Source organism: Triturus cristatus, chromosome 5_1 (assembly GCF_964204655.1).
Source record: "Triturus cristatus chromosome 5_1, aTriCri1.1, whole genome shotgun sequence".
Classification (NCBI taxonomy): domain Eukaryota; kingdom Metazoa; phylum Chordata; class Amphibia; order Caudata; family Salamandridae; genus Triturus; species Triturus cristatus.
The window spans coordinates 936,001,353-936,028,333 of NC_140587.1; the positions used below are offsets into that span (position 1 = coordinate 936,001,353).

The window sequence follows — 26,981 nt, forward strand, 5'->3', positions numbered from 1 at the left end:
TCACATAAGATGCCGCTCCACATTTGCTGGGAAGTGTTCATTGACTCCTGGGAACTGTACCCTGGTAGAGAAAGGTAACATAAGAAAAACCCTCTCTCCTAGGGTGGGTGGCACACATCAGAACAGTATATAGGTGCTCAAAGGGTTCACCAGTGACCCTAGAATGAAGATGAACTGGGCCTTGTTCGGAACCTGCAACTAAAATATTATTACTAAAATGCTTGTGTTATTTCAGATAGAGCTAGTCTATCCAAGACCAATATATAATGTGACAATGAAATTCCATACCAAGGTACAGTGAGTTTCATTCCTTTAAAAAAAATATATTTAAATGAGAACAGCTCCTATTGGCAACAGATTAACAAGAATAATGTTTTGAAAACATTTAAAGTGTTAACATTTGTGTTGATTGATTTTGGCTTGGATTACCAAAAACAGTTTATATGTTCTCCATTGTAAAACCTCTACCCTGACCCTTTACAGGGAAAAAAAAGTCATACTAATGCCTGCACACACACACACATCATATAGAAACAGAAGCACTCTCCTTATAGAATTAATCAGTATTTGTTATAATTCTAATTTAATTTATTGCAGATGTTTTAGATGTCATATATAGTGCCTTTATATCTACGGAAAGGATTTTCCATGGTGACTAGATGAGTTAAATGATTTACCCAAGTTTCTGCCTTAGGTTTATGTCTAGTTTCCATGATCATAGTGTCCCTTGGGCACAGGCTCATGCAGAGTACTTCAACCCATGCTAAGCTACTCCACCAGGAGAAGACCAAGCAACCCTTGACGTAAGGCTTGGCACCACTGGTACGCAAAAAGGTGCCAGTTCTGCGTTAGTTTTCAGTCACTCGCGTTGCATAGCGTTAACTGCTGTTACCCCTGCAAACACTCATACCCTTGCCTATTACTTTTCCTTGGTTTTGGATCTGCTCAGACCGCCCTCTCTCATTGCTTTTACCTCAGTTGTTTAAAACTAGTAGTCCTTGGTCTGGTCCAGCCAACTTTTGCACCTCTCTACCCGACATAGTTAACAATATTACAAAAAACAAAACAAATTAATCTCCCTCCATTCAGGCTATGTTTTCCACTTTTCCAATTTTATATTTTATATATATAATATTCTTTAAATGTGTTATTTTTGAACTTGAGAAACTGTAAAAAAATAAATAAAAAATGGAATCCTCTGTGGGAAGTATGGAAAATCATGTGTTTGTTTTGTGGTTTCAGGCGTACGAGGCATTATTCCAACGGCATCATGTTAAATTTATACAGCAAGTCAGAGGAGATAACTACTGCGCCATCAGAGCTGTGCTATTTCAGGTTTTCAGGAAAGGCCTCTCCTTTCCATCATGGATGAAAGAAAAAGACCTTGTGAAGGTACATCTTATTTTATATATGTGGAAGGCTAAAGTATTGCAATGAATGTATATATATATATATATCTATATCTATATATAGCCGCTTCACTTGCACCAATGTCTCGCACTCTCGAACGGGTGCTGTTCGGCGGGGGGTGCTCCCGCCAATATTAACGCTGCACGCCTCCTCTCACTCCAGAAAAGAGACAGCACTCGCGGGGGAGAGTCAACAGATTTATTTTTGACTCACAACGCTCCAACCAGACGTGTTTCGGCAACGCCTTCCTCGGAAGGAAGGCGTTGCCGAAACGCGTCTGGTTGGAGCGTTGTGAGTCAAAAATAAATCTATTGACTCTCCCCCGCGAGTGCTGTGTCTTTTCTGGAGTGAGAGGAGGCGTGCAGCGTTAATGTATGTATATATATATATATATATATATATATATATATATATATATATATATATATATTATCTACTGGCGGTCGCCAGTAGATAGTTATAGTTAGGACCGTGTTTCCATAGGAAATCCGCAACATTCTATTTGGAATAACTTTGGCGCCGATTGATGAATCCTTGCGAAATTTTCAAAATAGGTGGGGCGCTCCGCTCCGCTCCTACCCTGAACGTCTCGGGGGGATTCGTCAAGTGGGGGCTGAGAAAAAAGGGGGGTCCCAAAACGCATTTTTCCCTTGCAATTTTCCATAGGGACCAAGGTCCAAGGTACAGCCCAAACGGCTGAACAGAATTACTTTAAATTTGGCAAAGAGGTAGTCCTCAGGTCAGGGATGTGCCTTTTGCATATCTGGAGTCAATCTGTTCATTAGTTCCTGAGAAAATTGCAGTTAAAAGTACATACATATCTATAGCCTCGCACCGTGCGCGCACGGTGCGCGCACGGTGACGTGCGCGAGCGCAATTCTGATTGGTTGTTAGATGTCAATAAACATTAGAATCGGTCGAAATCAGGAAGTGTCGGCCGCCATTTTGTGTCTCGCAGTCTGAGACAGTGAAAAACAAAGGTGGAGAACGTGAAAAGGGGGCAGGTTTTTTTTCAAAAAAGCGCGGGGTGCGCGAACCGTGCGCGCACGGCACGCCCAACACATCGTGGGCGCTCGGTGCTTGACGCGCACCGAGTGCCCACAGCGCGCGCACGGTGAAAAACCTGAAAAAAAAAATATTAATAAATACATAACTTAGCATTTAAAAAACCGTACAAATTCACTTAAAAACCATAGGTTTCACACACGTTATAGTTAGGAATTGGCATTTAAAAAACCCTGCAAATTCACTTAAAGAACCATAGCTTTCACACATGTTATAGTTATCTGGACATTTCCCTCGTAAAAAAACAATGAAATTCCCCCGTTATAGTTAGTGCAGGCAACTATAACTCACGCGACCGCAATCCTCTGCTGATGACGTCAGATATTACATCACTGTATTTAGACACCTATTTACCCATGTCTTCTTCCATTAATCTTTAGCTATACATGTATTACAAATATTTATTTTTCAGAAAGACACATATGTAATCAGTGATGTAATATCTGACGTCATCAGCAGAGGATTGCGGTCGCATGAGTTATAGTTGCCTGCACTAACTATAGCGGGGGAATTTCATTAGTTTTTTACGAGGGAAATGTCCAGCTAACTATAACATGTGTGAAACCTATGGTTTTTTAAGTGAATTTTCAAGGTTTTTTTAAATGCTAATTCCTAACTATAACGTGTGTGAAACCTATGTTTTTTTTAAGTGAATATATATATATATATATATTATTTTATATATATATATTACCTACTGACGGTCGCCAGTAGGTAGTTATAGTTAGGACCTATTATCCATAGGAAATCCGCAACATTCTATTTGGAATAACTTTACAGCCGGTTGGCGAATCTTCGCGAAATTTTCAAAACTCGTGGACCGCTCCGGTCCGCTCCTATCCTGAAAGTCTCGGGGTGATTCATTAAGCGGGGGCCGAGAAAAAAGGGGGTCCCAAAACGTGTTTTCCCCATGCAATTTTCCATAGGGACCTTTAGTCGCAGCTACAGCCCGAACTGCTAAACAGAATTACACCAAATTTAGCAGAAAGGTAGACCTTGGTTCAGAGTCGTGCCTTTTGCTTAAATGGTGTAAATCCGTTAAGTAGTTCCTGAGAAAATCAAAAGTAAAATCATAGATAAATCTGGGCGGAGCCTAACCACACATCTCATCGTGAGATCTGATTGGCTGTCAGCACTTCTTCCAAGAAGTGTCGGCAGCCATCTTGGGACCAATATACATGATAGCACCTCATTAAAAAGCATTGCAGTTAGTAAAAGATTTTAAGACTTTAGTTACATTATAAATCATTTGTTGATGGTACCATACTCATTTTAGGAATTGTGGTGTGTTCTAAGGTGATTTTACCATGTGAAAAAGCCTTCTGCTGGGATATCATCAATCATGTTTGAGAGAAAACTATTTTCTCATGCTTTTCCCATAGAGGTTTGGAAGGTGATCTATAAGCTAAACTGAGAGCATATTTTCTGTAAATTCACACTATCTTTCTCAGTCATGTGAGAATGAAGTCTGACATTCTCAGTAAAACAAGTACATCCAACAAGGGCAGAGATTGTCAGTTGATTCCTTTGTGTTCTACTGCAGCTTCCCAGAGTGTTCTAAAGAACAACTAGAGCGCTAACAGTCCTACTTATGACAAACGTATGGCACACCTGAAGCCATCTTGATTGGAATAAGGTGGTAACTCTTAAAACATTTAATTTTAAAAAGAACAAAATGAGGGGGTTCATTTTGCGATAGAAAGTATGATTAGTGCTGCAGAAAGAAAAATTAGGGCACATTTCGACTTCTCAAATCCTCTTCTATTTCATTAAAACATTCTGACATGCAGACTGAAACATGCACTTTAAATACCAGCAGCAGACTTCCCTGGTGAGCAGTAGCTTTACTACAGTGATCTAATGAGCAGCAAGAGTGCTAACATTCAGAATTTATGGCAAATGTGTGACACATCTGTATGCATATATGTATATGTTTACATGCATTTATATTTGTATTTATATAGATATGCAGATTATATGTTTATATATATATACACATACATATATATAAATGCATATGCATATGTATGCATATATATATATATATATATGTGCATACGTGTGCATGTAGAGAGAGGTAGAGGTAGAGAGGTAGAGGTAGAGAGGTAGAGGTAAAGAGGGAGAGGTAGAGAGTAGTAGAGACAGAGAGGTAGAGAGAGATAGAGAGTGAGTAGTAGAGAGTAGTAGAGAGAGTAGCCGAGTGAGTAGTAGAGAGTAGTAGAGAGTGAGTAGTACAGAGTAGTAGAGAATGGGTAGTAGAGAGTGAATAGTAGAGAGGAGTAGCGAGTAGTAGAGTGAGTAGTAGAGACTAGTAGAGAGTGAGTAGTAGAGAGTGAGTAGCAGAGAGAGAGTAGTAGAGAATAGTAGAGAGTGAGTAGCAGAGTGAGTAGTAGAGAGTAATAGAGAGAGAGTAGTGGAGAGTGAGTAGTAGAGAGTGAGTAGTAGAGAGTGAGTAGTAGGGAGTAGTTTAGAAGTAGAGAGTGAGTAGTAGAGGGTAGTGGAGTAGTGGAGAGTGAGTAGTAGAGAGTGAGTAGTAGAGAGTGAGTAGTAGAGAGTGAGTAGTAGAGGGTAGTGGAGAGTGAGTAGTAGAGGGTAGTAGAGACTGAGTAATAGATACTGAGTAGTGGAGAGTGAGTAGCGAGAGTATTAGAGAGTGAGTAGTACAGAGTAGTAGAGTGAGTAGTAGAGAGAGTAGTAGAGAGTAGTAGAGAGTAGTAGAGAGTAGTAGAGAGAGTAGTAGAGAGTGACTAGTAGAGTAAGAAAGTGAGTAGTAGAGAGAGTAGTAGAGAGTAGTGAGAGAGTAGTAGAGAGAGAGTAGTAGAGAGGGAGTAGTAGAGAGAGAGGAGTAGAGAGTGAGTAGTAGAGTAGTAGAGAGTGAGTGGTAGAGAGTAGTAGAGTGAGTAGTAGAGAGTAGTAGAGAGTGAGTAGTAGAGAGTAGTAGAGAGTGAGTAGTAGAGAGTGAGTAGTAGAGAGTAGTAGCGAGTGAGTAGTAGAGAGTCAGTAGTTTAATTTAAAAGGTACACAATGAGGGGGTTCATTTTGCCATAGAAATTATGATTAGTGCTGAACAAAAGATAAATTAGGGCACATTTTGATTGACTTCTCAAATCCTCTTCTATTTCATTAACACATTCTGACATGCAGACTGAAACATGCACTTTCAATACCAACAGCAGACTTCCCTGGTGAGCAGTAGCTTTACTACAGTGATCTAATAAGCAACTAGAGTGCTAAAATTCCGAATTTATGGCAAATGTGTGACACATCTGAATGTCTTCTTGATGGAATCAAAGTAAAAAACTGAAAGTATTTCCTACTGAGGAGACTGTAGTAAATGAGGAAATTAGGAAACTTCATAACAAATAAGTCTCCCAAGATGGCCACCAGAGACAAAAGAGCCCAAATGTAGCAGAAATATCACCCAGATGTAGCCCAAGTATAGCCCAATGACAGAATGTCCCAGAGTGTTCTAAAGAACAACTAGAGCACTAACACTGTTGCTTATGACAAAAGTATGGTACACCTGAAGCCATCTTGATTGGAATAAAGTGGTAACACTTAAAACATTTAATTTGCAAAGGAACAAAATGAGGGGGATCATTTTGCCATGGAAATTATGATTAATGCTGCAGAAAGAAAAATTAGGGCACATTTTGACTTCTCAAATCCTCTTCTATTTCATTACAAAATTCTGACATGCAGACTGAAACATGCACTTTGAATACCAGCAGCAGACTTCCCTGGTGAGCAGCAGTTTTACTACAGTGATCTAATGAGCAACTAGAGTGCTAACATTCAGAATTCATGGCAAATGTGTGACACATCTGAATGCCTTCTTGATGGAACCAAAGTAAACAAGCATTGAAAATGCAATAGGTCTCGCCCTCGTTTAAGTTAAAGCAATTCTGTTTGTAATTAGGTGGCTTTTTAGCTTTGCTTGTATTAGTGTTTTTCAAACGTTCATGTACATAACATGCATATGTATGCATATGTATCCATGCATTTATATTTGTATTTATATAGATATGCAGATGCAGATTATATATATGTATATATATACACATAAATATATATAAATGCATATGCATATATATGTGCATATGTGTGCGTGTAGAGAGAGGTGAAGAGGTGTAGAGGTAGAGATTAGTAGAGAGGTAGAGATTAGTAGAGGGAGCGGTAGAGTGAGGTAGAGAGTGAGTAGTAGAGGGTAGTAGAGAGTAGTTGAGACAGTAGCAGAGAGTGAGTAGTAGAGAGTAGTAGAGAGTGAGTGGTAGAGAGTAGAGAGTGAGTAGTAGAGAGTGAGTAGTGAAGAGTGAGTAGCAGAGAGAGAGTAGTAGAGAGTGAGTGGTAGAGAGTAGTAGAGTGAGTAGTAGAGAGCAGTAGAGAGTGAGTAGTAGAGAGTGAATAGTAGAGTGAGTAGTAGAGACTGAGTAGTAGAGACTGAGTCGTAGAGAGTAGTAGAGTAGTAGAGAGTGAGTAGTAGAAAGTGAGTAGTAGAGAGAGAGTAGTAGAGAGTAGTAGAGAGTGAGTAGTAGAGTAGTAGAGATTAGTCAATCAGTGTCAGTCAGTGTCATTCAGTGTCAGTCAGTGTCAATCTGTCAGTGTCAATAGGTCAGTCAGTCAGTGTCAGTCTGTCAGTGTCAGCTAGAGCATCTCTGCTGACCTGGTTTTCTGGCTCTAAAGCAGATCTGCTGACCTGGTTCTCTCCCTCTAAAACCGCTCTGCTGACCTGGTTTCTCTGGCTCTACAGCAGGTCTGCTGACCTGGTTCTCTGGCTCTAGAGCAGCTCTGCTGACCTAGCTCTTAGGCTACAGAGCAGCTCTGCTGATCTGGTTCTCTGGCTCTACAACAGCTCTTCTGACCTGGTTCTCTGGCTCTAAAGCAGCTCTGCGGACCCGGTTCTGTGGCTCTCAAGCAGCTCTGCTGACATGGTTCTCTGGCTCTAGAGCAGCTCTGCTGACCTGGTTCTTAGGCTCAAAAGCATCTCTGCTGACCTGGTTCTATGGCTCTAAAGCAGCTCTGCTGACTTGGTTCTCTGGCTCTAGAGCAGCTCTGCTGACCTGGTTCTCTGGCTCTAAAGCAGCTCTGCTGGCCTGGTTCTCTGGATCTAAAGCAGCTCTGCTGACCTGGTTCTCAGGCTCTAGAGCAGCTCTGCTGACTTAGTTCTTAGGCTCTAGAGCAGCTCTGCTAACCTGGTTCTCTGGCTCTACAACAGCTCTGCTGACCCGGTTCTATGGCTCAAAAGCAGTTCTGCTGACCTGGTTCTCCGGCTCTAGAGCAGCTCTGCTGACCTGGTCCCTTGGCTCTAAAGCAGCTCTGTTGACCTGGTTCTCTCGCTCTAAAGCAGCTCTACTGACCTGGTTTCTCTGGCTCTACAGCAACTCTGCTGACCTGGTTCTCTGGCTCTAGAGCAGCTCTGCTGAACTGGTTCTATGGCTCTAAAGCCTCTCTGCTGACCTGGTTCTCTGGCTCTAGAGCAGCTCTGCTGACCTGGTTCTATCCCTCTAAATCAGCTCTGCTGACCTGGTTCTCTGGCTCTAGAGCAGCTCTGTTGACCTGGTTCTGTGGCTCTAAAGCAGCTCTGCTGACCTGGTTCTCTGGCTCTAAAGCAGCTCTGCTGGCCTGGTTCTCTGGCTCTAAAGCAGCTCTGCTGACCTGGTTATCTCCCTCTAAAGCAGCTCTGCTGACCTGGTTTCTCTGGCTCTACAGCAGCTCTGCTGGCCTGGTTCTCTGGCTCTAAAGCAGCTCTGCTGACCTGGTTTTCTCCCTCTAAAGCAGCTCTGCTGACCTGGTTTCTCTGGCTCCACAGCAGCTCTGCTGACCTGGTTCTTAGGCTCTAGAGCAACTCTGCTGACCTGGTTCTCTGGCTCTAGAGCAGTTCTGCGCACCTGGTTCTCTGGCTCTACAACGGCTCTGCTGACCTGGTTGTCTGGCTCTAAAGCAGCTCTGCTGACCCGGTTATATGGCTCAAAAGCAGCTCTGCTGACCTGGTTCTCTCCCTCTAAAGCAGATCTGCTGACCTGGTTTCTCTGGCTCTACAGCAGCTCTGCTGACCTGGTTCTCTGGCTCTAGAGCAGCTCTGCCGACCTGGTTCTCGGCCTCTAGAGCAGCTCTGCTGACCTCGGTCTCTGGCTCTAGAGCAGCTCTGCTGACCTGGGTCTCTGGTTCTAGAGCAGCTCTGCTGAGCTGGTTCTCTGGCTCTAAATCAGCTCTGCTGACCTGGTTCTCTGGCTGTAAAGCAGCTCTGCTTGCTTGGTTCTCTGGATCTAAAGCACCTCTGCTGACCTGGTTCTCTCCCTCTAAAGCAGCTCTGCTGACCTGATTTCTCTGGCTCTACAGCAGCTCTGCTGGCCTGGTTCTCTGGCTCTAAAGCAGCTCGGCTGACCTGGTTTTCTCCCTCTAAAGCAGCTCTACTGACCTAGTTTCTCTGGCTCTACAGCAGCTCTGCTGACCTGGTTCTTAGGCTCTAGAGCAGCTCTGCTGACCTGGTTCTCTGGCTCTAGAGCAGCTCTGCTGACCTGGTTCTCTGGCTCTTCAAAGGCTCTGCTGACCTGGTTCTCTGGCTCTAAAGCAGCTCTGCTGACCCGGTTATATGGCTCAAAAGCAGCTCTGCTGACCTGGTTCTCTCCCTCTAAAGCTGCTCTGCTGACCTGGTTCTCTCGCTCTAAAGCAGCTCTACTGACCTGGTTTCTCTGGCTCGACAGCAGCTCTGCTGACCTGGTTCTCTGGCTCTAGAGCAGCTCTGATGACCTGGTTCTATGGCTCTAAAGCAGCTCTGCTGACCTGGTTCGCTCCCTCTAAATCAGCTCTGCTGACCTGGTTCTCTGGCTCTAGAGCAGCTCTGCTGACCTGGTTCTCTGGCTCTAAAGCAGCTCTGCTTACCTGGTTCTCTGGCTCTAAAGCAGCACTGCTGACCTGGTTTCTCTGGCTCTACAGCAGCTCTGCTGACCTGGTTCTCTGGCTCTAGAGCAGCTCTGCTGACCTGGTTCTCTGGCTCTAGAGCAGCTCTGCTGACCTGGTTCTCTGGCTCTAGAGCAGCTCTGCTGACCTGGTTCTCTGGCTCTACAACGGCTCTGCTGACCTGGATCTCTGGATCTAAAGCAGCTCTGCTGACCCGGTTATATGGCTCAAAAGCAGTCCTGCTTGCTTGGTTCTCTCCCTCTAAAGCAGCTCTGCTGACCTTGTTCGCTCCCTCTAAATCAGCTCTGCTGCCCTGGGTCTCTGCCTCTAGAGCAGCTCTGCTGACCTTTTTCTATGGCTCTAAAGCAACTCTGCTGACCTGGTTCTCTGGCTCTAGAGCAGCTCTGCTGACCTGGTTCGCTGCCTCTAGAGCAGCTGTGCTGACCTGGTTCTCTGGCTCTAAAGCAGGTCTGCTGACCTGGTTCTATGGTTCTAAAGCAGCTCTGCTGACCTGGTTGTCTGGCTCTAGAGCAGCTCTGCTGACCTGGTTCTCTCCCTCTAAATCAGCTCTGCTGACCTGGTTCTCTGGCTCTAGAGCAGCTCTGCTGACCCCTTTCTCTGGCTCTAAAGCAGCTCTGCTGACCTGGTTCTCTGGCTCTAAAGCAGCTCTGCTGGCCTGGTTCTCTGGCTCTAACGCAGCTCTGCTGACCTGGTTCTCTCTCTCTAAAGCAGGTCTGCTGACCTGGTTTCTCTGGCTCTACAGCAGCTCTGCTGGCCTGGTTCTCTGGCTCTAAAGCAACTCTGCTAACCTGGTTTTCTCCCTCTAAAGCAGCTCTGCTGACCTGGTTTCTCTGGCTCCACAGCAGCTCTGCTGACCTGGTTCTTAGGCTCTAGAGCAACTCTGCTGACCTGATTCTCTGGCTCTAGAGCAGCTCTGCAGACCTGGTTCTCTGTCTCTACAACGGCTCTGCTGACCTGGTTCTCTGGCTCTAAAGCAGCTCTGCTGACCCGGTTATATGGCTCAAAAGCAGCTCTGCTGACCTGGTTCTCTCCCTCTAAGGCAGATCTGCTGACCTGGTTTCTCTGGCTCTACAGCAGCTCTGCTGACCTGGTTCTCTGGCTCTAGAGCAGCGCTGCTGACCTGGTTCTCGGCCTCTAGGGCAGCTCTGCTGACCTGGGTCTCTGGCTGTAGAGCAGCTCTGCTGACCTGGGTCTCTGGTTCTAGAGCAGCTCTGCTGACCTGGTTCTCTGGCTCTAAATCAGCTCTGCTGACCTGGTTCTCTGGCTCTAAAGCAGCTCTGCTTGCTTGGTTCTCTGGCTCTAAAGCAGCTCTGCTGACCTGGTTCTCTCCCTCTAAAGCAGCTCTGCTGACCTGATTTCTCTGGCTCTACAGCAGCTCTGCTGGCCTGGTTCTCTGGCTCTAAAGCAGCTCGGCTGACCTGGTTTTCTCCCTGTAAAGCAGCTCTGCTGACCTGGTTTCTCTGGCTCTACAGCAGCTCTGCTGACCTGGTTCTTAGGCTCTAGAGCAGCTCTGCTGACCTGGTTCTCTGGCTCTAGAGCAGCTCTGCTGACCTGGTTCTCTGGCTCTTCAAAGGCTCTGCTGACCTGGTTCTCTGGCTCTAAAGCAGCTCTGCTGACCCAGTTATATGGCTCAAAAGCAGCTCTGCTGACCTGGTTCTCTCCCTCTAAAGCTGCTCTGCTGACCTGGTTCGCTCCCTCTAAATCAGCTCTGCTGACCTGGTTCTCTGGCTCTAGAGCAGCTCTGCTGACCTGGTTCTCTCCCTCTAAATCAGCTCTGCTGACCTGGTTCTCTGGCTCTAGAGCAGCTCTGCTGACCTGTTTCTCTGGCTCTAAAGCAGCTCTGCTGACCTGGTTCTCTGGCTCTAAAGCAGCACTGCTGACCTGGTTTCTCTGGCTCTACAGCAGCTCTGCTGACCTGGTTCTTAGGCTCTAGAGCAGCTCTGCTGACCTGGTTCTCTGGCTCTAGAGCAGCTCTGCTGACCTGGTTCTCTGGCTCTACAACAGCTCTGCTGACCTGGTTCTCTGGCTCTAAAGCAGCTCTGCTGACCCGGTTATATGGCTCAAAAGCAGCTCTGCTGACCTGGTTCTCTCCCTCTAAAGCAGCTCTGCTGACCTGGTTCGCTCCCTCTAAATCAGCTCTGTTGCCCTGGGTCTCTGCCTCTAGAGAAGCTCTGCTGACCTTTTTCTATGGCTCTAAAGCAACTCTGCTGACCTGGTTCTCTGGCTCTAGAGCAGCTCTTCTGACCTGGTTCGCTGCCTCTAGAGCAGCTCTGCTGACCTGGTTCTCTGGCTCTAAAGCAGGTCTGCTGACCTGGTTCTATGGTTCTAAAGCAGCTCTGCTGACCTGGTTCTCTGGCTCTAGAGCAGCTCTGCTGACCTGGTTCTCTGGCTCTAAAGCAGCTCTGCTGACCTGGTTCTCTCCCTCTAAAGAGCTCTGCTGACCTGGTTCTCTGGCTCTAAAGCAGTTCTGCTGACCTGGTTCTCTGCCTCTAGAGCCACTCTGCTGACCTGGTTCTATGGCGCTAAAGCAGCTCTGCTGACCTGGTTCTCTGGCTTTAAAGCAGTTATACTGACCTTGTTCTCTCCCTCTAAAGCAGCTCTGCTGACCTGGTTCTCTGGCTCTAAAGCAGCTCTGCTGACCTGGGTCTCAGCCTGGTTCTAGAGCAGCTCTGCTGACCTGCTTCTTAGGCTCTAGAGCAGCTCTGCTGACCTGGTGCTCTGGCTCTATAACGACTCTGCTGACCTGGTTTCTCTGGCTTTACAGCACCTCTGCTGACCTGGTTCTCTGCACTCACGATGCACGCACCCGACTTCGCGAAAATATATTTAAAAATAATATAAGTTTATTATACGTACAAATATGTTATTTTTATGACTATCTTAGATAATATCTTGCCCTAATATGTATATTAAAGACACATACATATCATTTTGGAACATAAAAAATGTTTGTGGGAGTCACGCACCCAGCGCGCCTCAGCACGTATATGATGTCACGCGGGATCCGCCACCGTGCAAGCATCTCATACCGTAATGCGCATGTGTCACGAATGCGCGGGAGCAGGAGTCACGAACTGGTCGCATACCAATCGCGCACATCACGTAATATTAAATATATACGATGTAACTGAAAAACACGCAGCCGTCGCACACCGTACGTGGATCCTTCACGACTTATCTAAAATAGCATCTAGAATCCGCGCACCAACCGTGATGTGTATGCTTTGAGTGTGCGACTCCGAAAAAAATTAGGAATTTTTTTTTTTTTAAAGAAAATAATTTAAATATATTAAAATAAAAAATTAAAACAAAAAAATAAATCAATATTTGTTTGAAATTGTTTTTTTAAATATTTTTTTGCAATTTTCAGAAAAATATATAATGTTATTTAATGAATAAAATATTTATAAATAAACAGTTAAAAAAACAGTAGAAATTCAGAACACAAAAAATAGGTACAACTACTATCACACTTAAAAATTAGCATTTACAAAAGCTTTGAAATTCACTGAAAAAAACATAGGTTTCTGGGGTGTTATAGTTAGCTGGCCATTTCGCTCGTACAAAACCCTAGAAATTCTTTCATTATAGTTAGTTCTGCTAACTATAACTTGCTGCTAATGAAGTCACATATTGCATCATTCATGACATGGTCAGTGACATCACTGATGACATCACTGATGACATCTCAAATGACATCACTGATGACCATTTCAACAAAAGCGTGCTTTCTGGACCAAGACCTTTCTCCCTGCTTAATTTGGCGTAATTCCGCTCAGAAGTTTGACCTGTAGCCTTGTCTCAAGTTTCCTATGGAAATTGCATGGAGAAAACATGTTTTGGGACCCCCCTTTTTTCTCACCCCCCCGCTTGACGAATCACCCCCAAACTTTCAAGATAGGAGCTGATCTAAAAAAAGGAACTTTTGGGAAAATTTCGTAAAGATTCGTCAAACGACGCCAAAGTTATAAGCACATCAAAAAATGCTTTTCCTATGGAATCTAGGTTCTAACTATAACTATCTACTGGCAACCACCAGTAGATCATATAAATATATATATATATTTACACACACATATATCAAGAAAATTGTGCGATGCGGAGTGCACCATGTGAGAAGTTATTTTGGACTACAAGGGTAAATATCTCTTTTGACACTTCTTTTTAGTGAGGGGGTGCCAGGGTACAGTGAATTCTATAAAATACCTGGAAGATGCTAAATTTTGCAAAGGTGTTGCTTAGCACCATATTACATTTTGTGAGGATTGCACTGTTTTGATCCGTTTCCTTTTGTGGAGGTCAGTGGGGTTTTGTGGCAGCAAAAATAATTGTTTCTATTTTGGTATTGGATACAAAATATTAATATTTGGTTCTAAAATGAGGGATCTTCCTTGATATTCATAAACACTAAAAATCTCCACCGGCGTAGTGGATCTTAGAGCACCTTTCCAAGATTAACAGAAAATATTTTTTTTAATTTAAGAAACACTGCCTATGTGCAGGCACATTTTGTTTGAATGTTTTAGTTTTAATAAAGCATATATAAATGACTGACATTGAAAATCCTGTGAAAACCAAAAAAGGATTTAAAAAAAAAAAACTCATCTAGCATCATTAATAGCTAACACATATTGTCTCCCTTTTTAAATCATTAAATTAAGTTACTAACCAAGGCATGCAAAAGTGTTATTCCTAGTCAATGCTTTCAAGATCACCAATGCCAAATGAAGACTCCTGGTATGAAACCCAGACATTGAAGATTTTTCAATGTCGCTAGTGACCCCCTTCATATTTAGATATCTTTCTTTAATGTGAATAAGGAATAAGGATAATTTATGCTGATAAAGGCCCTATAAATTGTGTCTTGATGTTGAGGACAATATTGAAGTTGAGGGAGTCCGCAATGAATTTGGGGTAATGACCTCTTGACATTACCCAGCGCCACTTCCTCCCCAGGCCCTACTTAATGGAGGCCGCAGCGTGACCCCATTGAGCAGGTCCCCACCAGCTCCCCCCAAAATCATCTACTCTCGCTGTTTCATCCTAGCCTGCGGACCATGCACTGAGCTTGTGAGAGCTCTTCCCACTCCTGCACCCACTACCTCCTGCACCCACTTGAGACTGTCATATTGTTATTACTGTTATTTGTGTTGTCCCGCTGTCATTACTTGTACTGTATTGTCAGTTAGCCTTTGTTTTGTTAGTTTTTCCCCGTTTTGTCAGTCAGCCCTTGTATTCTGTATTAGTCAGCCCCTGCCCCCCTGTACCTCTCCTTTTCCCGCCACTTGCTGCCAGCTGCCTCTCGCCACTCAGTGCCCCTCCCTCCCCCAAAACCTACTTAATAGAGGCCGCAGCGGGGCTGCACCACCAGCACACCAGTGCTGGACCGCGCCCAGTGCCAAGAACCCTGGAACTTCTGACATCCACTGGTACTCCTCCACCAAGCTACGCTCCCTGGTTCCCTGTAACTGGGAACAGCAGCTGCATTGACTCACCATGACCCACGGAAGGACCCTTCGCCTGCCACTGGTGCCCCTTCACCTGCACCACCGAGGCCCCTCGCAAACGACCCGGATGTACAACTCCAGTGCATGCTGCTCAACGTCAGATTCCTCTGCAAACACGCCACGGAAATCAGCTTTTCAGCTTTCCCCATACAACGTGGCACCCGAAAGGGATGCCCCCTGTCTCTTTGCTGTATGCTCGAGCTGCTGACGGTGGTGATTCGTTCTCACTAAGACATCCGGGGATTCAAGCTCTCTAAGCGGGATAGAGAGGGAGAAAAAACTGGTTTTACGCGAATGACATCCTGTTGTATGTCACTAAACCCGAAACCACAATATCGACAATTCTCAAGACTTTTGAGTACTATGGGCCCATTCAAGCTGTCATATCAATTGGAATAAATCCGTACTGTGACATCCCTATACCCCTTTGGACCACTCTGGTCTTTGCTGAGTGGTACAGGTGTAGTGTGACCAGATTGTCAGAATGAAAAACCGGAAGGGCACAGACATAGAAATAGGACTAAATATCCTATTAGGTCTCAGGGCTTCATATATATATATATATATATTACCTACTGGCGGTCGCCAGTAGGTAGTTATAGTTAGGACCACGTTTCCATAGGAAAACCTCAACATTCTATTTTGAATAACTTTGGCGCCGGTCGACGAATCCTCGCGAATTTCTCAAAATAGGTGGGGCGCTACGCTCCGCTCCTACCCTGAAAGTCTCGGGGGGATCCGTCAAGCGGGGGCTGAGATAAAAGGGGGGTCCCAAAACGCGTTTTTCCCATGCATTTTTCCATAGGACCTTTAGACAGGGCTACAGCCCGAACGGCTGAACAGAATTACTTGAAATTTGGCAGAGAGGTAGTCCTCAGGTCAAGGAAGTGCCTTTTGTAGGTTTGGTGTAAATCAGTTCAGTTGATTTTGAGAAAATAGCCTTTAAATCAATATATATATCTGAGCCAGCTTACGGTACGCTTACCGTACGCTTACGGTAAGCGTACGGTGGCGTGCGCGAGCGCGATTCTGATTGGCTCTTAGATCTTAGTAAACATTCGAATCGGCCGAAACCAGGAAGCGGCGGCCGCCATTTTGTGTATTTCACTCTGAAAAAAAAGAGTGAAAACAAGGAAAGGGGGCAATGAGGAGAGTTACAGACCCCCTAACAATTGTAAGGGGGTCAAAGAAGGACAGAAAAGTACAAAAAAAACATTTATTGATTTTAAAAAAAATCACGGGGTACGCGTACGGTAAGCTCACGGTAAGCGTACGGTAAAAAAAATAAAAATAAATAAATGAAAATCAGATTTAAGAGTTTAGAAATTAGGGAGCTCTAAAAAGAGCTGTTGTGTTTATGGAGTCATTTTTTTAGTGGTACCTACAAGTAAGTACCGATGCAGAGTCTAAGGTTCAAGAGGAAGACTCTGTTCCCTTCATCATTGAAGTGCACACCATCTCCTCTATAAATGTCTTGCATGTCGTAACGCAAGTTGTTGTGGTAAATGGCACCCATACCATAGTCACGGAGGAAAGCAGAAACAGATTTGTTGACGTGCTTTCTTGCTTTGTCAATCTGTGGACAGAAATGATTGGACCAGTTCCATTTTTGCCTTTGGCATATGTTGGAAAACACAAAGGCAGTTTTAGGGAAAAGTGTAAACAGTTGTGCAAAGGTGTCCTTCATAAGCATTTCCAGACCTACCCCAGTCAAAGTGCCTAGGTCATTGCCACCACAGTGCACTATTATGAGGTCAGGGTGTTGGATTTGCATGAAGGATTTCACCAATGGCATCAATTGGTGCCACTTTAACCCTCTCTGACCAATCCATTTAATGTCTACATTTGGCAAAGCAAGGTCTCTCACCATATCTGTTTTCTCTGCAAACTTTTCACTCCAGAAGACATAGCTGTGCCCTACAATCCACACTGTGAACATCTTCAAAGGAGAACTGGATGCACTCAGGAGGTGTCTTTCAGTAGAATGGCAATATGAAAAGAAAGACAGTTTGGAAATGGAGGCATACATATTTTTTACAAAACAAAAAGAACTGATTGGCTGTTTCATACCATTCTAGAAAAAAAACTAGGCTGTATGTGAAAATTAATAGAAGCATGTTTTGTATTGGTACAAAAAAATGTGTAACCAAAGAACAGTACTATGGATTTGCAGTTAGGTTTGAAAAGTCAAGCACTCTTGCTCTGTGGAATTGAAACATTGTGTGTCGAACTTCTGACCTAACTGCACACAGCAGTGTTCCATGAGCTGTTGCTATGGTAGCAGGCAGAAGTCAAGTTGGGGGAAGGGTACTAGGCAGAAGTCAAGTTGGGGGCAGGGTACTTTTGGAAAAGGGTTGGTTTTCAACCAATAGAAATGTGTCATTACATTTGAAAAAAAGGGGGAAGCACTGAGATTTGAAACTTACATGTATATGTGTGGAAAAATAGAGGGAAAGTTTGCCATTATCTGGTTCTGCTGAGAGGAGAGAGGTGTACAGAACAGAGATCCTGGCTCTGATAATCTGCTGTTTGAGTGACACATTTCTTTCACAACTAACTAATTTTAAAGGTGAGTTTACAGTTTGAGAGGGGATGTATGTGGTAACTTAAGAAATGAATAATAGAAATGGGAATTGTTTTTGTTGTAGTTACACATGGTGGATTCATAATGTGTCAGTCTGTAAAAGAGATTTTCACTTGGCCCGAAAAAAAAAGAGCAGTAAGTGTGCTTTCAAATTGGCAAAGAAATTTCGTTTTGGCACTAATGTGAAAACATGACTGTGTGTGCATAGAAGAATTATAGGCAGAAATGTATTGCGTCTTGCTCTGGTGATTTCACAGTTGCAGTAGATGGAAAAGAGGAGCGAATTTTTGGGGGAAGAAGCAGAGGTTTAGCACACACCCATGTGCTTGCCATGTATAGTCATGCACAGTAATTAGAAGCGAGTGGGGTTTTCAGGTTTAAGTCTGTAATGCAAATACATTCAGCATCACTAAGGCTGGTTGCCCCTGCTGGAGTGTAGGCAGTCACAGAGAATGCACACGGTGGTGGTCTGAAAAAAAAACAGCTTGGACATGTGCATTTAAATAAATTTAAAAAAAAAGGTTTCAGAATGTGTCAGTCTGTAAAAGTGATTTCAAAGTGTAAAAAGAGATTTTCACTTGGCCCGAAAAAAAAAGAGCAGTAAGTGTGCTTTCAAATTGGCAAAGAAATTTCGTTTTGGCACTAATGTGAAAACATGACTCTGTGTGCATAGAAGAATTATAGGCAGAAATGTATTGCGTCTTGCTCTGGTGATTTCACAGTTGCAGTAGATGGAAAAGAGGAGCGAATTTTTGGGGGAAGAAGCAGAGGTTTAGCACACACCCATGTGCTTGCCATGTATAGTCATGCACAGTAATTAGAAGCGAGTGGGGTTTTCAGGTTTAAGTCTGTAATGCAAATACATTCAGCATCACTAAGGCTGGTTGCCCCTGCTGGAGTGTAGGCAGTCACAGAGAATACACACGGTGGTGGTCTGAAAAAAAAACAGCTTGGACATGTGCATTTAAATAAATTTTAAAAAAAAGGTTTCAGAATGTGTCAGTCTGTAAAAGTGATTTCAAAGTGTAAAAAGAGATTTTCACTTGGCCCGAAAAAAAAAGAGCAGTAAGTGTGCTTTCAAATTGGCAAAGAAATTTCGTTTTGGCACTAATGTGAAAACATGACTCTGTGTGCATAGAAGAATTATAGGCAGAAATGTATTGCGTCTTGCTCTGGTGATTTCACAGTTGCAGTAGATGGAAAAGTGGAGCGAATTTTTGGGGGAAGAAGCAGAGGTTTAGCACACACCCATGTGCTTGCCATGTATAGTCATGCACAGTAATTAGAAGCGAGTGGGGTTTTCAGGTTTAAGTCTGTAATGCAAATACATTCAGCATCACTAAGGCTGGTTGCCCCTGCTGGAGTGTAGGCAGTCACAGAGAATACACACGGTGGTGGTCTGAAAAAAAAACAGCTTGGACATGTGCATTTAAATAAATTTAAAAAAAAGGTTTCAGAATGTGTCAGTCTGTAAAAGTGATTTCAAAGTGTAAAAAGAGATTTTCACTTGGCCCGAAAAAAAAAGAGCAGTAAGTGTGCTTTCAAATTGGCAAAGAAATTTCGTTTTGGCACTAATGTGAAAACATGACTCTGTGTGCATAGAAGAATTATAGGCAGAAATGTATTGCGTCTTGCTCTGGTGATTTCACAGTTGCAGTAGATGGAAAAGAGGAGCGAATTTTTGGGGGAAGAAGCAGAGGTTTAGCACACACCCATGTGCTTGCCATGTATAGTCATGCACAGTAATTAGAAGCGAGTGGGGTTTTCAGGTTTAAGTCTGTAATGCAAATACATTCAGCATCACTAAGGCTGGTTGCCCCTGCTGGAGTGTAGGCAGTCACAGAGAATACACACGGTGGTGGTCTGAAAAAAAAACAGCTTGGACATGTGCATTTAAATAAATTTAAAAAAAAGGTTTCAGAATGTGTCAGTCTGTAAAAGTGATTTCAAAGTGTAAAAAGAGATTTTCACTTGGCCCGAAAAAAAAAGAGCAGTAAGTGTGCTTTCAAATTGGCAAAGAAATTTCGTTTTGGCACTAATGTGAAAACATGACTCTGTGTGCATAGAAGAATTATAGGCAGAAATGTATTGCGTCTTGCTCTGGTGATTTCACAGTTGCAGTAGATGGAAAAGAGGAGCGAATTTTTGGGGGAAGAAGCAGAGGTTTAGCACACACCCATGTGCTTGCCATGTATAGTCATGCACAGTAATTAGAAGCGAGTGGGGTTTTCAGGTTTAAGTCTGTAATGCAAATACATTCAGCATCACTAAGGCTGGTTGCCCCTGCTGGAGTGTAGGCAGTCACAGAGAATACACACGGTGGTGGTCTGAAAAAAAAACAGCTTGGACATGTGCATTTAAATAAATTTAAAAAAAAAGGTTTCAGAATGTGTCAGTCTGTAAAAGTGATTTCAAATTGAAAAAAGAGATATACACTTGCCCCCGAAAAAAAAAGAGCAGTAAGTGTGCTTTCAAATTGGCAAAGAAATTTCGTTTTGGGACTAATGTGAAAACATGACTCTGTGTGCATAGAAGAATTATAGGCAGAAATGTATTGCGTCTTGCTCTGGTGATTTCACAGTTGCAGTAGATGGAAAAGAGGAGCGAATTTTTGGGGGAAGAAGCAGAGGTTTAGCACACACCCATGTGCTTGCCATGTATAGTCATGCACAGTAATTAGAAGCGAGTGGGGTTTTCAGGTTTAAGTCTGTAATGCAAATACATTCAGCATCACTAAGGCTGTTTGCCCCTGCTGGAGTGTAGGCAGTCACAGAGAATGCACACGGTGGTGGTCTGAAAAAAAAACTGCTTGGACATGTGCATTTAAATAAATTAAAAAAAAAGGTTTCAGAATGTGTCAGTCTGTAAAAGTGATTTCAAAGTGTAAAAAGAGATTTTCACTTGGCCCCGAAAAAAAAAGAGCAGTAAGTGTGCTTTCAAATTGGCAAAGAAATTTCGTTTTGGCACTAATGTGAAAACATGACTCTGTGTGCATAGAAGAATTATAGGCAGAAATGTATTGCGTCTTGCTCTGGTGATTTCACAGTTGCAGTAGATGGAAAAGAGGAGCGAATTTTTGGGGGAAGAAGCAGAGGTTTAGCACACACCCATGTGCTTGCCATGTATAGTCATGCACAGTAATTAGAAGCGAGTGGGGTTTTCAGGTTTAAGTCTGTAATGCAAATACATTCAGCATCACTAAGGCTGGTTGCCCCTGCTGGAGTGTAGGCAGTCACAGAGAATGCACACGGTGGTGGTCTGAAAAAAAAACTGCTTGGACATGTGCATTTAAATAAATTAAAAAAAAAGGTTTCAGAATGTGTCAGTCTGTAAAAGTGATTTCAAATTGAAAAAAGAGATATACACTTGCCCCCGAAAAAAAAAGAGCAGTAAGTGTGCTTTCAAATTGGCAAAGAAATTTCGTTTTGGCACTAATGTGAAAACATGACTCTGTGTGCATAGAAGAATTATAGGCAGAAATGTATTGCGTCTTGCTCTGGTGATTTCACAGTTGCAGTAGATGGAAAAGAGGAGCGAATTTTTGGGGGAAGAAGCAGAGGTTTAGCACACACCCATGTGCTTGCCATGTATAGTCATGCACAGTAATTAGAAGCGAGTGGGGTTTTCAGGTTTAAGTCTGTAATGCAAATACATTCAGCATCACTAAGGCTGGTTGCCCCTGCTGGAGTGTAGGCAGTCACAGAGAATACACACGGTGGTGGTCTGAAAAAAAAACAGCTTGGACATGTGCATTTAAATAAATTTAAAAAAAAAGGTTTCAGAATGTGTCAGTCTGTAAAAGTGATTTCAAAGTGTAAAAAGAGATTTTCACTTGGCCCGAAAAAAAAAGAGCAGTAAGTGTGCTTTCAAATTGGCAAAGAAATTTCGTTTTGGCACTAATGTGAAAACATGACTCTGTGTGCATAGAAGAATTATAGGCAGAAATGTATTGCGTCTTGCTCTGGTGATTTCACAGTTGCAGTAGATGGAAAAGAGGAGCGAATTTTTGGGGGAAGAAGCAGAGGTTTAGCACACACCCATGTGCTTGCCATGTATAGTCATGCACAGTAATTAGAAGCGAGTGGGGTTTTCAGGTTTAAGTCTGTAATGCAAATACATTCAGCATCACTAAGGCTGGTTGCCCCTGCTGGAGTGTAGGCAGTCACAGAGAATACACACGGTGGTGGTCTGAAAAAAAAACAGCTTGGTTTCATAATGTGACAGTTTGTTATACAGATTTTCACTTGCCCAAAAAAAAAGAGGAGTTTGTGTGCATTCAAATTGGCAAAGAAATTTCGTTTTGTGACTATTGTGAAAAGAAATGTAGTAATATATTTAAATTCAATAAAGAATTTTTTTTTTAGTTTTTTTGCAGGTATTGCTGAAGAACAGTGAACAAAATTTAAGATGCCTACAAAATCTCGAGTTCAAAAAACGCTAAAAAAAAAACTATATTTGAGGACAACTGGAGGACCAAAGTTAGTAGAAGATGCTGATGTTGGGAAAAAGAAAAAATCTTCTGGTAAGCAAAAAAGACAATTCCTAAACAAAATATTGAAAACAAACAAAAATGTACAAAATGTCTGTTCTCGGAAAAATGTAACAAAACCTACAGAACAGCAAAAAATTGAGGATTTAGTTAATGCAAATATACCTTCTGCAATTGAAAAGTTTAACATAAACAGAAAAACAGCATTTAAAGAGATACGTAGAAAAATGTTTCAGAGAAGAGTTATGTCCAATTTGATAAAGGATATAAAGAAATATAAGCAAAAGGCTAAATATTATAAGAGAAAAAAAGAAATTGAAGCCATTGCAGCAAAGGCATTAGAATTAAAAAGGAAACTATTCATATTAATTTTGAATAGGATGCGTACATTAGATAAAATGGTTAATGTACTGAAATCACAAAGCAAAAGCAAAAGAGTAGTGAACAGAACAAATTTTTGTAAAGTGTTTTTAGGAAAGTGGATGCATAGCTCAAGTAGTGAACCTTTTTTTAATGAAGAGAGCTATTTTCAAAGTAATAGTTTGCTGCATGCAGTTGACACCAGAGGTCGTTCATACGAAGTAAAAAATGGTTGCATAATGGAGAAGGAGATAATGGTTCCAAGAGATGAGGTACAAGTGATGGCAGATGAGGCAATGGGGAGACGTCCTAAAGCCCCAGTGTACACTTGGAATTGTAGTAGTATTTGCACTGTGCATCAGGAATCTATTGACAGATTTCGAGAGTTTCTAAGAGAATATAGTAAAAAAAGTGTAAAACAAAAGATTAAGGTGCTTCAAAGTCTGGATCCATGCAGAGTGAGAGAGAATACTGGTTTGCAGGGTCATTCTCTTGCTTGTCTATCTAGAAAAGTGTGCAATAGTGTTTTCCATCATTTTAGGATGCTGGCTGTTCATCATACTGAAATGAGAAAGTTTGTGAGACGGTTGTATTTTGCCAAAAGTCCAGCAATAAAGTTAAATGAATTGAATAGGGCTCTGTTCCGAGGAACGGTATCAGATGTAGAGAAGGTTGTTGATGAAATTCAGTTTTGTTACTTTGGTCCTGAACAAAACAGTGCAGAGAAGGACACAGTAAATGAGGCAGAAGTGGAAGAGAATGTAGAACCTTGTGTAAGTAAGACATTTAATGATCACATAACAAAATTTGCAATAGTCTCTAATGAAAGACCAAATGTTACTTGTATTTGTTGCCGCAGAACTCATTATAGAAAACAAACTAGGAATGTTGATCTCTACAGAAAGAGTGAAAATGAAGATAATTATAAGTGGATGGATTTTGCAACATATATATTTCTTGAAAATTGTTTTGAATTGGGTGAAGATCAGCGTATTTGTAAATACTGCTACAACAAGTTAGAGGAAAATAGAATGCCGACCAGAGCTGTACATAATAATTTAGAATTGGATGCTATTCCTGCTGAACTTTCTGAATTAAATACATATGAGTCTATACTCATTCAATGTGTTCATCCGTTCCAGACCATAGTACGTATGGAGCCCAAAACTGGTAAATTACCTCCTTCAGATTTAGTGAGAGGTTTAAAAGGTAGAGTGGTGTATTTGCCCTTGGATTTGAAAAAAAATATGGAAACTATTGATGCGGATACTTTGGAAACTGAACCATTAATTATTCTGGTTAATGGTGTACCTACAAAGAATAAGAAGATTTGGCAGGAGCTGGTAGATGTGCGGAAAGTACAAAGAGCAAATTTGTATTTGAAAAAAAATAACAAATGGTATGAATCAATTTATATAGTAGAAGAAGAAGAAGAAGAAGATTTACAAGGAGATACAGAAACACCAAGTGGACAAATTGAAAAAGTGGACAAGTCAAAGGAAGAAGAAATTTATGAACATTTTAGCATACATCCTCTCCATTCGAAAGAAGTTATGGGAGACAATATTGATCTCTTTCAGATGAAGAAAGCAAAAGGAAATCCCGTGAGTGTATGGGAGGAGAGCTTGGAAGCTCGATGTTTTCCCCAGCTGTTTCCTAAAGGAAAAGGAGGACGATACGATGAACGTCCGGAACAGATTCCAGCTTCTGAGTATCGGACTACAAGACTATATGCTGAAGATCCCAGATTTCGACAAAGTATCCCTTATTTGTTCCATCTTTTATTTGAAAGCGACTTGTCTGCACTGTCTTATGCAGTAAATCACATTTTAAAAAGTGGAGTACATTTACAAAATGTGTCTGCTAAGGATTTTATGGAGAAAGTGCAGCACCGAGATGATCATTTGGAAACACAACTGATCAATCTGATGGCTTGTCAGCGTGGGACAAATGAATATTGGTACCGACGCCATGGTGAACTAAAATGCATGTTACGCAATTTAGGAACACCAACATGGTTCCTTACCCTAAGCTGCGCCGAGTACGCTTGGGATGATTTACTGGATTTTCTACGAGAGGCCAATTCAAACATTGAAAACATCGAATACAAGACAGCAGGAGAACTGTGCTCATTGGATCCGGTTAATGTTTGCAGATATTTCAATCATAGATTTGAGGCTATGATGTCCTTCATCTGCAATAAAAAAAATCCACCCCTTGGAGAAGTAGTGGATTTCTTTTGGAGAAAAGAGTACCAGGCAAGAGGTGCTCCTCATATTCATATGCTGCTGTGGATCAAGGATGCCCCAAAGTTTGGAACAGATACTGATGAAGCAGTGTTATCTTACATTGAAGAATATGCAACATGTGCTATACCTAAAAGCACAGAAGAGTACAAGTTAAAGGAGCAAGTTCTACGTTTCCAAAGTCATCGGTGTGGAAAATACTGTCGACGGAAATACAAGAGCAAAGAAAAATACTACACTAAATGTCGATTTGGATTTCCTAGACCTGTTCTTACAAATGGAAGAGTCAACAGTTTTATGTCAGCTGTGAGACATACTATCACAAGAAAATCACCTAAGAATACCTACAACCTTAAAAGAAAAGAAGAATCAAAAAATATAAATGACTACAACCCAGTCATTTTATCCATGTGGAACGCTAACATGGATATACAGTATGTTGCTGACAATTCCATTGCTGTTGCTCGATATGTAACGTCTTACATTACGAAATCAGAAAAAACAGAATTGAAGGAAATGTGGGAAGAGATTTCTCACGAGAAGACTGTCAGTAAGAAGCTGTACAGTTTCAGTTTGAAGATGTTATCGCATCGAGAAATTGGATCCTACGAATGTTCAGATAGATTATCTTCTGCAAGTCTCTACTCGAAGTCAAGAAGAATAATTTGGGCAAGTTTAGGCCTTGCAGCAATGAGAAATCGGGTACTGAAATCTGTTGGAGAAATTGAATATTTGGCACAGTTCGAACCTGAAAGTACAGATATATTGAAAACAAACATGTTGGACACATATTATCCCAAGAGAAGTCATCATCTGGAGAACATGTGTCTCTATGAAGTGCTGCAGAACTACATTTATTCACGGAAAGCTGCAGAAGACATCAATAATGGAAAATATAAAGTCGTTGGTGAAGAAGGATGTTTGGTGAAGCAAACCAAAGGAAGTTTGATAAATCACCGGAAGCTGAGTTGCGACACTACCGACAAGAAAGAATTTTACTACTTGGCTCTTTTACAGTTGTTTAAACCATGGCGTTCAGAGGATGAACTACTGGGAGAATTCCAGAGCTATGAAGATTCTTTTAATGCTTGCAAAGACAGCATACAATGCAGTACATTCTCAACTTATCTGCAAATGTTAAATGAAGAAATTGAACAGGAAACTACAATTGCAGCAGAAATTGCTAGAGACAGTTCTCAGGACAGCCAAAGTTCAGGAACATACAGTCAAGATCCCCTAGGACAACCAATCGTTGAAAATGAAGCATCAATAGCCATGAATGAAGTGGAAACGGCTATGAATCAAGCTCAAGAAGAATTTATAGACTTAGAAAATTTGGAAAGACAACTGAATCAAGAGCAGCAACAAATTTATGAAGAGATCAAAAACAAAATTGAACACGGATTTCTACATGAAAAAAAAGAGTGCTCATGCACATCATTTCATCCAATCAGGATGTATGTAAGCGGTCAAGCTGGCACTGGAAAAAGTTTCCTAATTAAAGTCATCAGAAGCTACCTAAAGCAAAAAACAGATTCTACTTTGTCTTGTGTGGTTACTGCTCCAACTGGGTTAGCAGCATATAACATAAAAGGAATCACCTTACATCGTTTGCTAATGTTACCAGTGGAGCATGAGAACAAAATACAATTCAACAAGCTAACTGGAGAAGCATGCTTGGAAGTTTCAAGAGTATTGAAGAAGATGCAAGTTCTCATTATTGATGAGGTGAGCATGGTATCAAACTTAATGCTTGCCTTTGTGCATTTAAGAATGCAGCAAATTTTGAAGACAGACTATGACGTGTTATTTGGTGGAAAACACGTCATCGTTTTTGGGGATCTTTTGCAACTTACTCCGGTTAAAGGACAACCAGTGTTTAATACTGTGACACATGAAGACACGAAGAAGTCATTGGGAAGCATCGGTAATACAAATATTTGGTCCTTCTTTGAGTACAAGGAACTTACAACTAATATGAGGCAAGCAAACGATGAAGAATATGGAAGTATTCTGAAAGATATCAGGATTGGACTACTCACAGAAGCTGGCAAAAAAGCATTACAGACTCGGCTGCTACATAATTTATTTCCAAAGGAAGAAATAGTTGCAGAGAAGATATACAAGAACATTGCAGAAAACAAAAGTGTCATCTGCTTAATGCCAACTCTACGTGAATGCTCAATATTCAATGAGGAGCTTTTGAAATTGGAAAAGGAAGAGATCATGAAATTGGAAGCAGTGGACAAAATTGAGGATGGAAGAATTACTGTCACAGTAACAGGCAAACTGAAAAATAAATTGGACTCACTAGAGAAGAACATCTCCAAAACAGCAGGATTAGAAAAAAATCTATATGTTTGCATGAACTGTAGAGTGTTTTTAAGGAGAAATTTGGA

At 42.0% G+C, this 26,981-nt stretch overlaps 1 protein-coding gene across 4 annotated transcripts in view; it reads left to right on the top strand.

Moving 5' to 3' along the window:
* OTULINL (OTU deubiquitinase with linear linkage specificity like) overlaps positions 1–26,981 on the top strand; it is a 296,600-nt gene that overhangs the window by 173,061 nt on the left and 96,558 nt on the right. For all 4 annotated transcript variants that reach the window (XM_085605970.1, XM_085605969.1, XM_085605971.1 and 1 more), the window contains one exon: positions 1,243–1,392. In XM_085605970.1, coding sequence (XP_085462096.1) covers positions 1,243–1,392 — 150 coding nt within the window. The remainder of the gene's footprint in view (positions 1–1,242; positions 1,393–26,981) is intronic.